Raw genomic sequence first — 15692 nt, forward strand, 5'->3', positions numbered from 1 at the left:
CTTACCATTTTACATTTGAGTAACCAAAGGGGCTGGTTAGATCCTATATTGAGTTTTAGTTTACACCCCATTTGATTTTTCCCTTGAACTAAATATTTAACGAGCAGCAAGCAAGGCAAACGTTTGGCAAGCCTTTTTATATCGTTAAAATTTCGTCCTGTTATGTCATGTATAGATGAAGAACTGAGTGAGCAAAAAAAAGGTAGTTCACATGAGGAGTTTCTTTGTTGTTGTTGTTGTTGTTAAAAGATTGCAGCTCGGACCCGTTTTATTGACTCTGACAAGCTGACTATGCCCGCTGCTGACCCACCGAATTACGTTGCAGGATGTCTTAGTTATATGGGTCTAACACGAGGTATTTGGCACACAATTTTCAAGGTATTTCATGCGGAGGGACTGATAAAGCCAGTATAGACAAATTCGTTAGTGCGTACATCAGCGCAATTTGTTTAGTAAGAGCTGTAAAGTCGGAACACGTCCACGACACCGAGGGCGTTGTTGTGGCTAACAAATTCATTCGCACAATGTTGAGCTTATTTAATAGTTCCTTGTGACAAATCCTTGTAGTCAAAACTCTTTTCGGCTAGAGGTCTGATGTTGCGATGCAAAAAGGCCCAGCACTGAACAAAAAATTGGCATTTGGGAATCTTCCGCTCACGTCGCGGAAGATGCTAGTGTTCAAGGCCTGTACATTGCTGTATTTATTGGAACATATTTAGGGTCACGTAGAGAAAGCAGCAATATTTGAATTGGTAAAATTATGACCCAAAAGACATGAGTAGCCTACTTCTAAGGTAAGCAATCATCTAAATTGTATACCCCATCGAACTCCTAGTACCATAAAGGCGTTGTGAGGCCCATGTCTAAAGCGCGACTACGAATGCTTACCAGCAGACGGGCTACCTGACAACGAACGTATCCTTGAGTAAACAGCATTAATCCGCGCAGTCATAATGCTATTCGACTACTGTTTTCCATAAAGTATACACTGAAGCTAGGGCAAGCCCATCTCTAACTTCTATCGCAGCAACTGCTCCCACTATGTTTTTATTAACCGAAACTTTCAAGCAATTCGTGTGTCTAGGACATCCAACGGCGGCTAAGTTTTTTTTTACTATTTGTCTTGCTGCTACCGCTGTTTTGTCCGATCGAAGCTTAACAATCTTATGTTTATTTTATCATTGGAAAGCTAACGATGGCGTTGATCATCACTATCAACGCCGTCGTAATAAAACAATAAGCAAGCTTGCTGGAAATTATCTAGCCTTCTGAGCTGTCCATACATTCGAAGGCATCGTAACCTACTATTATTAAGTAGCTATTTTTACTGTCATCATCGTTAATTTCTAGAATTTGGTCTCTAATGAAGTCGCTTTTTTCATTTTTGTAATCATTTTTGTTTCGCTATATTTTTTTCGAACGAACTCGACGTAAGAAGAAGAAATTGTATCCAACTACCTGTCGCTAATTGCCTTAGGTTCAACTGGAGCAAATTTCATTAGTCATCCGAGCGAAGAGAAGTTTTTTCTAAGCTTCCGAAATGCTGAACGGCGCCACGGCACCCCCCGCCGGGATCCAATCGTGTTTAAGAAGAAATGTTCGTCGTTCTGGTTGCCAATCGACGGCAAGATAATATAAATTGCTGAAGGCCGGCCGCTTTGTGGAGCTCACCGTCGAAGGACGATGAGGAGCGTCAGCCAATACGAGATCGAGATTAACGCACCAGGAACAAATTCAATTGCGCTTTAACGAGAAACTGGATAGATACGTAGCTAAAAATCAAATGCACGCTACGTACATGTACGGACATAGTTACGGATAGGTATCGCCGTATGTGAGCCATCTGGAATGAGGCAATTTAAATCACACCTTTCAAGCTTTTTCTTTAGGAAATACTAGGCATGTACATTTGTTTACAAACGCTGCACGACAAAGTAAAACAGAAACAATATTTAACCACTGATATTACGCTCGAAAAGAAATCCGTGACTTGCATACAGCCATAAGACGTTTGCTGGCTTTGTTACGTTGCTAGCAAACGTCTGTTTGTACCCTTTAATAAATCAGCGATCATAAACCAGATTGAATCTCAACTTTTGCGAGAAACACAGATTGTGAGAATCTTCAGATCGAGAATTTTCTATTTATTAGTAAGTGCTTTTAATTGGGATGGCGTCGGTATTTACAAGCTTGAATCAATCAGCAGTTTTTTTTTAAAAAATGACAGCAATATTTTTATATAAAGAAAGTCATCGGGACCAGTTGATAATCGATTTCATCGTTAAATCTTTAAGTGAAGGTACAAGTGATAACTGCTTAGGCTATAGAAAATTACATCTACAAACTCAGGCTACCTCTTAAGATGACTGCTTGTTTTTGTTTTTTTTATAAAACCATTGTCCTTTATTAGCATACTTTATACATAATATTGCACAACTGTTATGTAAAATAATTCTTACGTGAAAGTAACCCCCCCCCCCACTTCAGTAGCTTGATTCCATTGTGACACTGTTATGCATATAAACGATCCAAGTTGGGAGATAGGGCACAATTAGAATGCTTTTTTTTCATTATTTGAAGTTCAACTTTTCCTATCCATATCATTATCACAACGCGATACTCACATAGATTTCGATCATAGATAGAGATTGTATCAAATTCCCATCATTTCGCTAAGTTTAGCAAAACGTAAAAAATTCTCTAAATAATCAAGTTGCAGTTCCACGGGGAGAAGGCTTCTTAAAGCCATCGCCCTATCGTTTGCTGAGGGGAAAAAAGGAGGGGGGGGGGGACTAATCGAGCATGCGATGAGGGAGATGAAGTTAAAAGATCGCTTCGCAATTTGTGCTACTGGTGAGGTGATTATTGTCGAGGGATGAAGTGGGCGAAGCCGCTGCAGAGTCATCGTCGGATTGAGCGGCCGATGTACTTGCGCTCCCGAGAGAAAACGCTGTCCTTCGGATGGGAATCGCGAATACATTATTATGAAACTCTCCGACGACGTTACCCGCCGGTTTATACAACGTCACAATGATCACTTTGTTAGCTGTAATGGTTGAAACGGGTATATGAAGAGTATTAGAAGTGGCAGATTTAAGTCTGTTGGAGAGACCCCAGCGAGATCCAGTGAGGCTTCATCTGGGTAGTCTCCTAATGGAAGAAGGTTGTTGATGCTATACGTAGAAAAGGGAAACTTCGAAGACACGAATAAATTATTTAACTTGTTCAAATAAGTTAATTGGTAACGCTGAACAAAAAAGAAAAAAACGTCTTGTTGAGTTCTGTGCAGATTTGAACCTGACTAAGGCTTGTCGAATGTTCATTTTTTAGACCACTACCTGCTTACGATCAAGTCACACACCTTGAAAGCTCTCAATGTTCAACGTCCTAACGGTGTCTGATTCTGAACAAAAAAAAGAAGACGGTGAGGAAAGGCTCTCTGGCATTACAAACCTCCAATCGTAGCTTTACCAATACCAATTTTCTGGCTGCTTTTCCACACAAGCTGAGTGAACCGCGAAGCCTGGGTGTGAAGAAGATCCTGATTCTGATAGTAGTCGTAGTATTTCTGTTCCTGATACCAATGTTTTACAACAGTCTCGCCTATAAGGCAATCAGAAGCGAATGAAGACCGCATTTTTCTAATTTCCTTCTCTAAATGATGACACATTGCTATAGAGAACTTTATGGAAAAGCAAACTTCACCTCTGTAGCATCGTACAGCTCAACTGCTAGCTATATAAGGCTGCCGAGAATAAGCAAGTTATTGTAGATGTACAAATGGCTGTATACGCTGGCGTTTTTCGAAACAAGTGCTGAATACTCCAAGTGATCACCTTCTTTCATTGTACATTGATACTACTTGATTAGTTTTGCCAAAAAACGTATTCAACCTATCAACAAACCATTTACGTCGAAGTTTTCCTGTGTATATGAAGACTCGACGTACAGGTTCTGTCCAATATCTCGAAGTTTTCGATGATAAAGGTCATTTGTGTGTGCGATGAAATTCGCCAACTGTTGTGCTTGCTCACATAACTGATCCAGAAAAACCGTCGGTTAGCAGACGAGCATAAAAGACCTTGGAAATGTAATAACTTTATATTTAAATGAACTTGTTTTAAGGCCACCGTTTGTGTCTCTCTATAGCGACTAGTTCGGATTAAGAGATAATCGATTGACGGTATAGTATACACTTTAACCAACTCTTTCCATTTATTTGTAGACTTTTGAAATTTATAAAACATCGCGTAACTAATTGCGTTTTATAACTTCGTTTGTAACGTACCATCAGTGGTATTTTTGTTTACTGTTTCCTTGCCTATTTAAATTCGCTTATGCACTAAGCTCTTTTCCTCCTCAAGGCCAAATGATTGGTTCTGATAGACATCTGCCCCAGCACTACCAGTCAAATATTATTGTTCAAGAAGACCAATTCATTTTTATTTAGCTCTATAACGCTGTCATAACTCCAGTATCGTACAAACATTAGTTCAGGCGACTCACACTTATAACATTATATGCACTAGCTGCGCCCCCATTTGAATAAATGCTTAAGCTTCGTGCTCGGAATCTATGTCGGACGGCTGACATCAAGGCTCGCGGGAAATGTGCCCAATTCTATTTGACTGATGCTCATGTGGAATAAAAAAACCTAAACAATGGCATACGTGAAGTGAAAGAAGAAGAAATGGAGCCTGATGCTTCCGTCGGAAATGGTTGTGCCAAAAGAGGCAGTCTTGTACGAAGTCGCTCTCCGCATAGTCGACCTGTGATGCTCCAGTAATAATACTCAGCATCTCACGCTTGACTCGCACGTGCTCCTTCAAAAACACCTGTAAATAACACCATATCAAGTGCTATTAGGTGTCAATGTAGTACAAGATCCCTTGGTAGTGTCCAGAGAGGGCCTGCGCTAGAAGGGCTTCGTTGTCCTTTCTCTTACTCCAAAAAAAGAAAAACAAAAACTCTGTTCTTGTGGAACACAGACACGATCAAACATTGATGCGGGACTATTCAATGTCTTTAGTGGGCGGGCACGCATCTATGGATATCGGGGTCCACTGCGACTTGGTCTCGTAAGGAAGGTCATCGATTGACAAATTACATATCTTTCAGATAATTACATAACTGAAATGAGAGTTGAGGTAAATGAAATGTGGTCGTTTGCAACTTTTCGTTACTATATCAGCACGCTTTAAAAGGTCCTGTTAACACGGATACTAAACCATACTCAAGGTAATGAAGAAACAATCCGCTCTAGAACGAGTTTGACACCATGAGAAGGAAGGATTTTGAAAAAATAGATTTTTCAGCCAGTGTTAGCGGTTGTCACAGCGGGATCACAGAGGCCTTGATAATTAGCTAAAACGGAAAACTCAATTTGGTATAAATATCTATATATAAACAAGCCAAACGCATGAATGGGTGCTGCCATTTCCCATTTAGACGCTGGAGGTTACTCGACTTTCGAGTTCACGTTGAAGTTCGATTTGAACTGATCGGTTAAGCAAAAACATTAGCCACCATTGGCGTGCGCAGGTAACCTCCGATGTACGTCGAATTTTCGCCACTACATATTTCCGTCTGTGACCAGAAGTGTGGACGTAATACCTGCAAGAAAAATGGACTAGAATGGTTGTTACTTCTTTTCGATCGCGGATCGATTGCCTTACGTAATCGAGAAACAGAAGGCGACATTTGTTTTTTGCCTTGAAGTTGTGTGACTCAGAGGACAATCGAAGTCAAAGCCCGTGCTAACGCAGCAGTAGAACTGATCCCAGCTCTATTTCTGAGAAGATTATACAAAGAGAATCAACACTCAAGCTTCTTTAATAGGTACATCGCAGAGGCTGACCCTCGGTTAGTTAGTATATCAGTCAGTATTTGATATTTTCCGTTATTTCTTGTTTTCAACCGAATATCTCGACCAATGTCAAAGCATATCCACAGTAGACTCTCATTTCAGGATTGTACGTTTTGTTGCTGTAGGACGAATATATTGAAGGACCAGCGATGTTTTTGTAGACGGCCTATATAGCTACGAACACCAAATATGTCAATGCTAATACAAGTTCCAAGATGGACTCCGTCTGCATAAGATGCGCGCTGCAAAGCCGGATCCGGTTCGCTAGTTGGCTTTCTGATATAGTCGGCGTCTTTCCATTTGTCGGGTATCAGCTCACTGAAGCAGTATGGCCACGAAAAGTTCATCAGTTCTTATTCTCGGTAGCATTTGATGTCCGTAGGGTTTTTTTGTCGCTAACTAGATCACCTATTTATTATTGGCGCAGCAAAAATCGACATTCAAGGACCAGGTATACTGTTATAAGGTGCACATTAATTGCCTATAGACTACGGCATGAAGGTCTCGCTTTTGTCAAATGAACGTATACATAAAATCATCCGACCCACGAGTTGAGTCGGTATGATAAGCGGAAAGATAACCCGTAGGGCCTTGTCTAGTAATGGATTATTTGCGTTGAACGCAACAATGTCAGCTTCAATGTGCCTAACGTTAGCTTCGGCCAGCATAATCGCTCGGGCCTACTTTTTTGCCAGCGCCACCTTCATCTCTAGTTCCTTTAAAAGGTAGGACTGAATGCGCTCGTAATTTCCTAAGCTTTTCAGTGTGTACACGACAGCGTTTGCTCGTTTTAGATCGAGACCAGCACTTTTGGTAAATTTCGAGCTCTAAATAGGTGTTCTGCAGCCTAAGTAGGTTCTCTCAAGAACGACTGGAAAATCCTTCACTAGATCTAGGCACAAAGTGTGATAGTTAGACCACCATTGCAAGAATCTGCGCCAAAGCTCAGACGCCTAATGATAGGCGACGTTTGTTTATAGCTGTTTTAGATGGTTTATAAGCACTTTGATGAAACTCCGTAAACTTGTTTTTAAAGTGTATGGGCGCTACTCAAAGCATCTGGGGTTCGTTTATTTGCTCCCCAGACAGATTATCAGATCGACAGAAGCTAGGCTAATAATTTCGCAGATTGATAGCGATATCGTCGCTAATAATGTACGCAATGTACACTGTATTTTCCTTGAAAAATAGGAGATTTTAGTTTAAAGTAACGACAGAATTTTAGATTGAGTGCACTCATAGTTTTAGGCGTAGCCTTAGCTCCATCCATCTACGTGCACTTACGAGTGCCGGCCTGTCCGGCCCAGAATGACTCTTAAGATGGCACCAATTCAGCGACTGTTTGCCGAGATGTGCCGTAAAGTAGTGTAAATTTTAGCAAATACTTCTGTCCATAGAGGAGATAGTTCGTTCATCTTTATAGAGAGTAATGTTAATTAGATTAGCCATAAACCAAGCACTGTGAAAAAAAAATCCCGCCACCGGCATCGTCCGCACTAACTTGTCATCAGTGTAAAAATTATATTACATAACAAACTATATACGTTTAAACGACTGCATTGTTATTAACTCAAAATAGAGTTCGTACCACTGTAAGTAAAATTCGTTTTCTATTTATACAATAATGAATCACACGCAGAGCGAAGCCCGCAGGTGGAGCTCTGCTATACTATTAAAAGTTTGTGTCCGTTTACCTGAAATGGTCCGATTGTCGTGGTGTTTTGTGGGTCGTTATAGTTCAGTTCTGGGCAATCTGAAGCGGAAGATAGAACCGATTGGCCAAATGTTTTTCCTTCCAGGAGGAAAAAGGTAATTTTTCTTCCCAATACCTAGTAATTGTGGGTTTTAGATCGACAGAAATAAGGTCACTTTCATATTTTATGTTTGAAAACAATGCCACATTAGTGTTCTACAGAAGGCGGCTACAAGCATCGTGCGCGCTGATTTAACATCAGATGTACAATAGCAGAATTGTGTCACATAAACCAGTGTGCTCTAGGCGTCTTTAATGGCAAAAGAGACGCTTTGACGCAGATTAAGTTCTAGAAAACAACTCCCTTTACAGAGCACAGATAGAGCTGATTTATTTTGATTGGTGTAGCTTCGTCCTGGGAAATGCAGCGTGGAATAAAGTACACTGAATTCGATAATTACCTTATGCCCCTCTAAAAAGGGGGGGCAAAAATTTGATTTTCCTTAGAAATATTCATTTGGTTTACTGTGTATCGACGACAGTAACTTTGTGTTTGGCGTCCTAAAACAGCGCTGTATACTCATTTAGAAATATAAACCATTTAATAAGCAACCTATCATGTCATCATTGGTAAAAATGTGCATTTTTATATGAACTGTTCCATGTAGAAGTGTGCTAAGGCTAAACAATTGGTATGTTAATATTATATAAGAACTAATCCTTATTTGACGTTATCTTTGTTATAGGTGTAATTTTCTTTCTACCTTTATGCGGATAAGCGAAATACTAGAACAGGGCAAATGTTGGTCGACGTTGAACTTTATTCCCAAGAGCTTTGCAGACTATTCAGTCAGTCCTACACTCGCCACCGATCTACTAAGTTGGATGCAAGTGGGGCTCGAGTTAGGATAATTTTAACAAATGTACGTACTGCGCAAACCACTACTTGACGTCTGACTGCTACAGGTGTACATGCAGTAGCTTAGTGGATACGTATTCGCCTGCTAATCCGAGGGACACGTTGTGGTCAAAGTTCGAACCCGGACATAGACAGACTGCGTTTCACACTGGGAGCCAACCGTCTGATGGAATGCCTAACGGCGAGACCGGACGTGAAACGCAAAACATAGTGGCTTAGGTATATATCCGGGGCTGGACTAAGTTCAGCGAGGAAATGGAGGAGTTTGGACGGTGAAAGGAAATTAACAGCTAGTCCTTCGTATATAAACACGACTTTATACCTCATCGGATGTATCCATTCTCATAGAAAGCAGCTCCATACCTTGATTTAGGGTACTGAAACTAACATGCAAAGAACCGCAAAAAAAGTGCTAAATAACGTAGCAGAACAAACTCATGTCTTAATGTCGAAACAATCAACTTTCACCTCTTCGAAACCTAAAAAGCGAGTGGGTAGAGGCCAGCAGTATGTGCAGGACTTTCTTTTAAAAAAGATTGCTATTTCAGATAGGCTTGTAGGTCTGCTCGTTATTTTTGTTAAAGGAGCGACTCGCAACCAATGTTTTTATACGAAATACGCACATGTTCAGGGGGGAGGGGGGTGAAGGGTATATGCACTTCGGTGTGCACGCATTTTGTCTCGAAAATTCCATACAACGTTAAACATTGTCGACATCCCGCAGCAATGGCCTCTGAACTATTGTTTAGTGCGACGCATAGTCACTCTGCATCTATTATCAATAAAGTGAGGCGATTACAAGGCTTAAGGGCAAATCTCGATATTCGGGACAATCGGCGACGAACATTTTATTAATACATTGCCCTAATAAACACATTTATATAACAGCACTTCACACTGAAACAGTCAAAACTGCCTTCAAAACAGCTTTATTCTTCAATCTTAGCCGTACGAATGCTAAATAATACAGTCGCAGAGAACGAACGCAATCGTTATGTTTACGCCTACCAAATGTAATTGTATCAAATGTATTTCTTTGGCTTCCTTGACACGTAGGATTATTTGGTTAAGTAGGGCTTGAATACGTTTTGTCACACGTCAACTCTAAGCTTAATTGCGACTATATCGTGAACACGATCATGGCTTTCAACGGGCAGACACCTAGGATCCGCTTTTGTTTGAGGGCAGTCTTGCTCAACAAACCCCATACTGAACGAAGCGATATGCTCAGGGTAGATACCTCAGTCTAAACACGAAATATAAGAGTCAACGATGCGTCGCTTTTACAGCCGTGGATTCCAATAAATATACTATGCTATAGTGAGCTTTTGATTATTACTAACGTGAACATTTTGCGTAATAGCCAGGAAGAGCTGAAACGCGTTTTTCAGATTCTTAAAGGAACAGGATTCATTACACGACGCATGCACGGAAGAATACAGAAGTTTTCTATATTCCTATAGAAATCTCATATGAACGTCTGATTTATTGACCCCTCAATCAAAGGAAGCACAGAATCCTCAAAGAATTTTTTCGTCGCGTTTTTATTATTCATTATTAATATGAGGTCAACCTTTAGGCAGTCGATAAGCACATTTAGTATATAAACTGTTTTATATATTAAATATATTTATATTATATTAAATTAAAATATGAACGCACCAAGGAACTGAACCTTCTTCCAAAGCGTAATCCTTCTTCTGGGAAGTTTACGACGTACAGTGATGTACAGGTGTAGACATATGAAAGCATTATGTACAGTAAAATTATTCTGCCATTTTCTGGTGCAAAAAACGATTCGGTACGACGACTTGCAGTAACTATCGAGCTACAAGTTACCTACAAAAAGCGTATCGATTGGGTTCCCCATAAAAGAGCTTATGGTAATATTATGGCTCCTTGTTTTTGATACTTTGTTAGAGTATTCAAATATTGAGTCTATTTTCACGCTCAGGGATGGAACATCATGAAAGTATAATTGAGTTGAGGACAACTTGCTTCATTTACTCACCGCTCGCTGGCCGACACGATCCCTTTTCGTATATTTTAGGTACAATAAGTGATAGCATGAGAACAATTCAAATGCCCAAATTAATGTCAAGAAGCTATTTAAGTGCCACAATTGTCATAGCATTATCGGTTTGTACTTGTTAACTGTTACCGTCCTTGTGGATACCTATATACATATAGTTGGAAAGCAGGTTATGCGCCCGTCTCCAGAGCTTTGGAGACAATCTTACTCGAACAGGGGAAAAATTCGACGACGCACTAGACGTGCTCCCAAACGATGAATGCGCAAGCCGTTTGGCTTAGAGGTGGACGTTGGTACCTTATGTTGTTGTTGCTGCCTGTTTTACTGCTTTACTAATATTTACTATCGCCGACTTATCATCGTTTGCCATACATATTGTTAGATAGGGGTGTAGTGTTAAGAGTAAGACTAGGGTACTGTCAGTGGGTCGTGGGACCCTATCCAAAAAGTCAGTTATCAGCCGTAGAGACACTATGTGGTAAACGAGCCAAATAGGCTGTGTGCAACCTTATTCACGAACAGGTTCATTCATACCTATGTTTCTGCCGAGCCTTATTCAAAATGAAGTTGAGTGCACTATATTATTTGATAAGAAGGACACGCGACGTGTGGTCCTTCAGGACATTTCCGTAAGCTAATACCTTAGGTCGCTAAAGCTTCTGCGTTCAGTTTCAAAGCAAAACGTGGGGGACTGCCTTAGGCAAAATAGACAGTAAGCTAACACATAGTACGATGAAACTTTATATTTAGGTATCCGTGAAATATGCTTATTCCGTGTCATCCTCAAACACAGTTAGGTAAACGCGTAATTCTCAAACAATTTGAAACTTAACTTTTCTACTTTAAAACTTAAATTAAAGTTCGTAATTCAGTAATCGTGGCAAAAGTATTATCTGTTTTTGCTGAAATGAGCCGTTAAAGGATTCGAAGCTACTTACTCGACAAAACGAGTATTAATAATGCAATTCTCTTTTTAATTTTGCAAGTAACATGACAGCGGTTTGGGCGAAAATGTGTTACTTTCTTTGAAATAAATCAGCGATACGTTGAGAATTGACTTGTAGTGAAATACTTTGATATTTTATAGTATGCCTAGGTTGAAGTTGAATAAGGGAAGTGTCTTTGTAGACGACAAGAGCGACCAGTTCATGACTGTGAGAGATGCTAATATTTTTCGAGCGTGCTCATTGAAGGAAATTGGTATGCTCTATTGTTGTGTTTTCGAAGCATAGTAGGTTTGACGGCCGCACGTGCCCATCCATACCCAACTAAACAGCGTCGTTTCCTTGCATAGTCGCCTCCATTCAGAGAAAATATACGTGGGGGTTTAAGAAACGCCAAAAAATTAACAACACAGAAATCTGCACAGGTAATTCGATTGGAAGATAAAGTGCTTATATCCTATATTTGTGGTTTCTATGACTGAAGGACAATAAAGTTCATCTAGCACCATGTCCTACAGGTCATTGTATGGAAGCTTATGGAGTTCATGAAAGTTCTGACGAACTAGCAACCTTCAGAAGCAACAAAGGCCTATCATCTATCTGCATACACTATTCCGAGACACTATTCCGACAGTTATGAAGGAGAGAGAGGGTACGAAATTCTGAATTGAGGGCAGCTAAGTTCTTTTGGTGTGAGTATTTGTCGATCAACCGAAGACCGGAACAAAGGTAGTCGGGTGGCACTCCGTCATCAGCCTTTACCTTATTACTTGACGCTATTACAGCACGTGCGAATTTTTAATGAGCAGCTCGGGAAGGTGCCGAGTTACGCGTGCGTAAAACCCGTCTGCAAGAAATGTGATCGCTAGAATCGCCATGCGGAGCCCTGCTAGGAACTTCTAAGTTATAGAGCGCAAAAGCTATCGCAGTCTGCGTAGTACTTTAGATTTCTAGGCACTCGTTCCGTTCCTTTGCTTGAACTGCAGGACGCTTTTTACGGACTTTTGCAATCGCAATGGTTAGTACTTTCGATAGTAAATAATGCCACATCATGCACCTGCGAATTTCAATAACAGCTGTATTGTGTTTTGGGACAGAGTTTGCCCGACTATCCATTACGTTGGATATTATATAGTATAATGTATCGGAGAGAGCCGTGCTAACTGAGTGACGAATAGGATATTACTGAGGAATTTTGGCAGAGAACGTTGACAGAAGCTGAAAGTTGTTGTATCCTCAAAATGTATCTTTGTCTTCACAGGAACATAGAAGTTGGGCTCACAATCTCCATGTAAGGCATAGAAAAAAACATAATTTAATCAATTCGGAATTTGCCACGGAAAACGTAATTTCGAACGCGCCAAGGTTCCTGCCAAAGGCCGTATCGCTAACTACTGTCCACCATAGGTTACCAGAATTGCAGCGTTATTGTTTTCGGTGTCGTATCGTCGAGGCGGGACGAAAGTAAGTTCAGATTTCCGGCAAGTCCTGATTCTTTAAGTGAAATCATTTCCACCAAATACGGGAAGCTGGCAAGTGTCGGCTCTCATCAGGCGTCTTGTAAGCAGCCATAAAGGGTCTATTTAAGTCAATGCCAAATCATGACTACTTTTCTACGAGCCTGCTGTGGAAATCCAGTTCAGGAAAGCCCAACCTCACTTATAGCTGCTTATTGCCCTTGAAATTCACACCTCACGAGGAGCGTCATTGTTGGAAAATTCGAAAACAGCCTGCAAACTCTTTAAATATTTAAGTGGCTTATTAAACAGCTATTGAAAAATTATATTTCAGCAAAATATTGCCGACGATTCGGTACTGCTTCGACGTATATGACACACCAGACGTTAAACCAATCTTCGGCTGACTACTCACAGTTATTACTTGTTAATTTGCATTAGATAAAGCCCAGCTACTACAGAAAAAGGTTGCTATTTACCTTGTTGATAAAAGCTGGAGTACATCTTGTTGCTTTCGTAGCGTTTTCGGCCTCTAAGGTTTCTGCGTTGCAACTGGCGTCATTTTTTTGTAAAGTATCCGTCCCTTCGCCCGATAGTCGAGTTAGGCTTCTTCTCCGTTTACTCCTTGGGCTCACATGAGGTTCCGGTGTAGCAAAGGGTGATCGGGAGCGCGCGAGCATATTCACCCTATGCAGGAACTGCTGCAAACTGATACTGCTATTTCGGAGCGCTGTAACTCCGCGATCGTTACTTCCGATACTCCTTCGTTTATTGCCACTACCGCTATCACAACGGGAAGTGCAGCTGACGTCACTGCACACCGAGTGATTAGCAGAGATAGCAACACTTGCTGGATCAAACTGGCTATTGTGATCGTTTCTGGATCCCGACCGACTGTGCGTAGATGAACTTTTGTGTAGAGCTGCACTGCGTTTATTGCCTAAGGTTGTTTTCACATTTTGATGCTGGACCTCAAAATTGCCCATGCTACTATCGTCTAGTGGCACCCGAAGGATCGGCGAGAAGGTGTTTGGCAAGTTTGGTATGACCCGTAGACCTCGTGTGCTGTTGAGTACGAGAGGTAATCTACATGGTGGACTGCTGCGACAGCTATCATCAGTTTCCATTACGGAAAGCGGTGCTGTCGTTAGCGATTCCTCGGACGGGATCACGACCGAGCTTTCTTTGCTGATGCTGCCAAACAGAGATACTGACGAAGTTCCACTTTCTGCAAGTTCGAGAGAAACAATTCTCGATGGGCTGGATTCGGTTATATGCACTTTTGGGTTGAAGGTAACACTTATTGATGGAGGCTGAACCGGGGAAGCAACAGTGACCGGTAGACTTGCTTCCTGGGGTGTACTGATTTGGAGAATCGACGATTTTCCGTGACGAGGGTGTCCATGCTGGACGAACTTGCGGTGAAGGCCACCAAAGAAAGTGAGCAGATACTCCATTATGAATAGTTGTTGAGTCCACTGTTAAATAGTATTGCTCTTAGTTGATGTTAATAACTATAACGTTAAGGCGATGATGTACGCACTTCCTATGTAGGAAGCATTGCGTTGCTAGATCCGACCCGTTGCTGTCATAATTCGACCTGAAGCGACAGGATATCCGAACGCATCATTGCGTATTTCTCCGAACTATTCGAAATTATTATTCTGAGTGATCACCAATCAAACGAAGGCTTTGTAAAATGTATTCGGTGAAATGGATGAGGTGGCGCCTGCAGAAGTATTGAGAGACAATTTAATATTAGAAGCGGGCCCAGTGAAAACTCAAGCGAAGACAACAAGGGTATTTACAGGGCAAAGAATCTGTAGATGTTTAATGGTTAGTTTGATTCGATGACAATACCCGGTCACTTTAACCGAAGTCGAATTTTTTTTGACGTAAAGAAGTGAATACAGCGATGAAGATTACACAAAACACTTCCTAGAATACAATTACTATCGCCGGCACGAGATTGTTGAACATAAGCATAAGATTCGCAGCTACTCGAGCGTCGCCGACAGTTCTTCCTAGAAATTGCACCGGGAACTTTTCCGTGATACGTTACATTGCTTCAACAGAGAATCGGTAGTGAGAACAGAAGGGAACTAGATAAGGTCTAACGTTAAAAAGTACTCAGCTAAGCACTGCGTGGTGTATGAGGCATTGTATAGCGTGATGGCCTCACCAGTAAAAGCATTGTTACGTGTGTAATGGCAGTGACTAACGGGGCAAGGGCAAGCTCGCGGGAGAGGGTCCAGTTGAAAGCTGCTGGGACCTTCGAGGTTTCTGGGCCTAACGCACCAAAGGGACGTGCGTCGGCAACATCGAATCCTGGCGCAAGGCCGCTAAGCCGCTACAGCCAGGCTCCACGACATCATGCGCGACCATCACACTGCACCATTTACTTCGATCCAAGCCGAATTGCGTACTCAAGCGCTTGGCTTCGTCAACTTAACCGCTAATGGTAAAATGTGCCCCTGAACAGTAGCGAGTCGTCTCACAACTTTTGCTCTTCTTGATTAACTTGTAGGCAAACTTTCTCCTCAATACCAATTCGGGAAGCCCCTGAATTACAATGATGTGCAATTATCGGAGAGCGTATCCGAATGAAGTTCTGCCCAATTGTCAAACACATGCTTATATGATCTCTGCGTTGTTCTGACGATTTGTCACAGTTAATAATTTCAATTTATCGAAAGAACGAACTCACTAACGAAGGCCGGGTTCCATAATTGGGTTGCATGCCACTTCCAACTTAACCATATAATATAGACAGATATACAA

At 41.3% G+C, this 15692-nt stretch overlaps 1 protein-coding gene across 1 annotated transcript; it reads right to left on the minus strand.

Moving 5' to 3' along the window:
- Positions 1 to 384: 384 nt before the first annotated feature.
- On the minus strand, positions 385 to 15248 carry LOC111262374 (uncharacterized). Its single transcript, XM_022836593.2, has 6 exons — positions 14772 to 15248; positions 13391 to 14640; positions 4671 to 4835; positions 3906 to 4038; positions 3454 to 3603; positions 385 to 3046 (listed from the first exon to the last, which is right to left on the minus strand). Exons 2-6 carry the CDS (start codon positions 14366 to 14368, stop codon positions 2823 to 2825), a joined length of 1650 nt encoding a protein of 549 aa, XP_022692328.1. The 5' UTR covers positions 14369 to 14640; positions 14772 to 15248; the 3' UTR covers positions 385 to 2822.
- Between the last annotated feature and the right edge of the window lie 444 nt (positions 15249 to 15692).

The sequence above is a fragment of the Varroa jacobsoni genome, unplaced genomic scaffold (assembly GCF_002532875.2).
Source record: "Varroa jacobsoni isolate VJ856 unplaced genomic scaffold, vjacob_1.0 scaffold_656, whole genome shotgun sequence".
Classification (NCBI taxonomy): domain Eukaryota; kingdom Metazoa; phylum Arthropoda; class Arachnida; order Mesostigmata; family Varroidae; genus Varroa; species Varroa jacobsoni.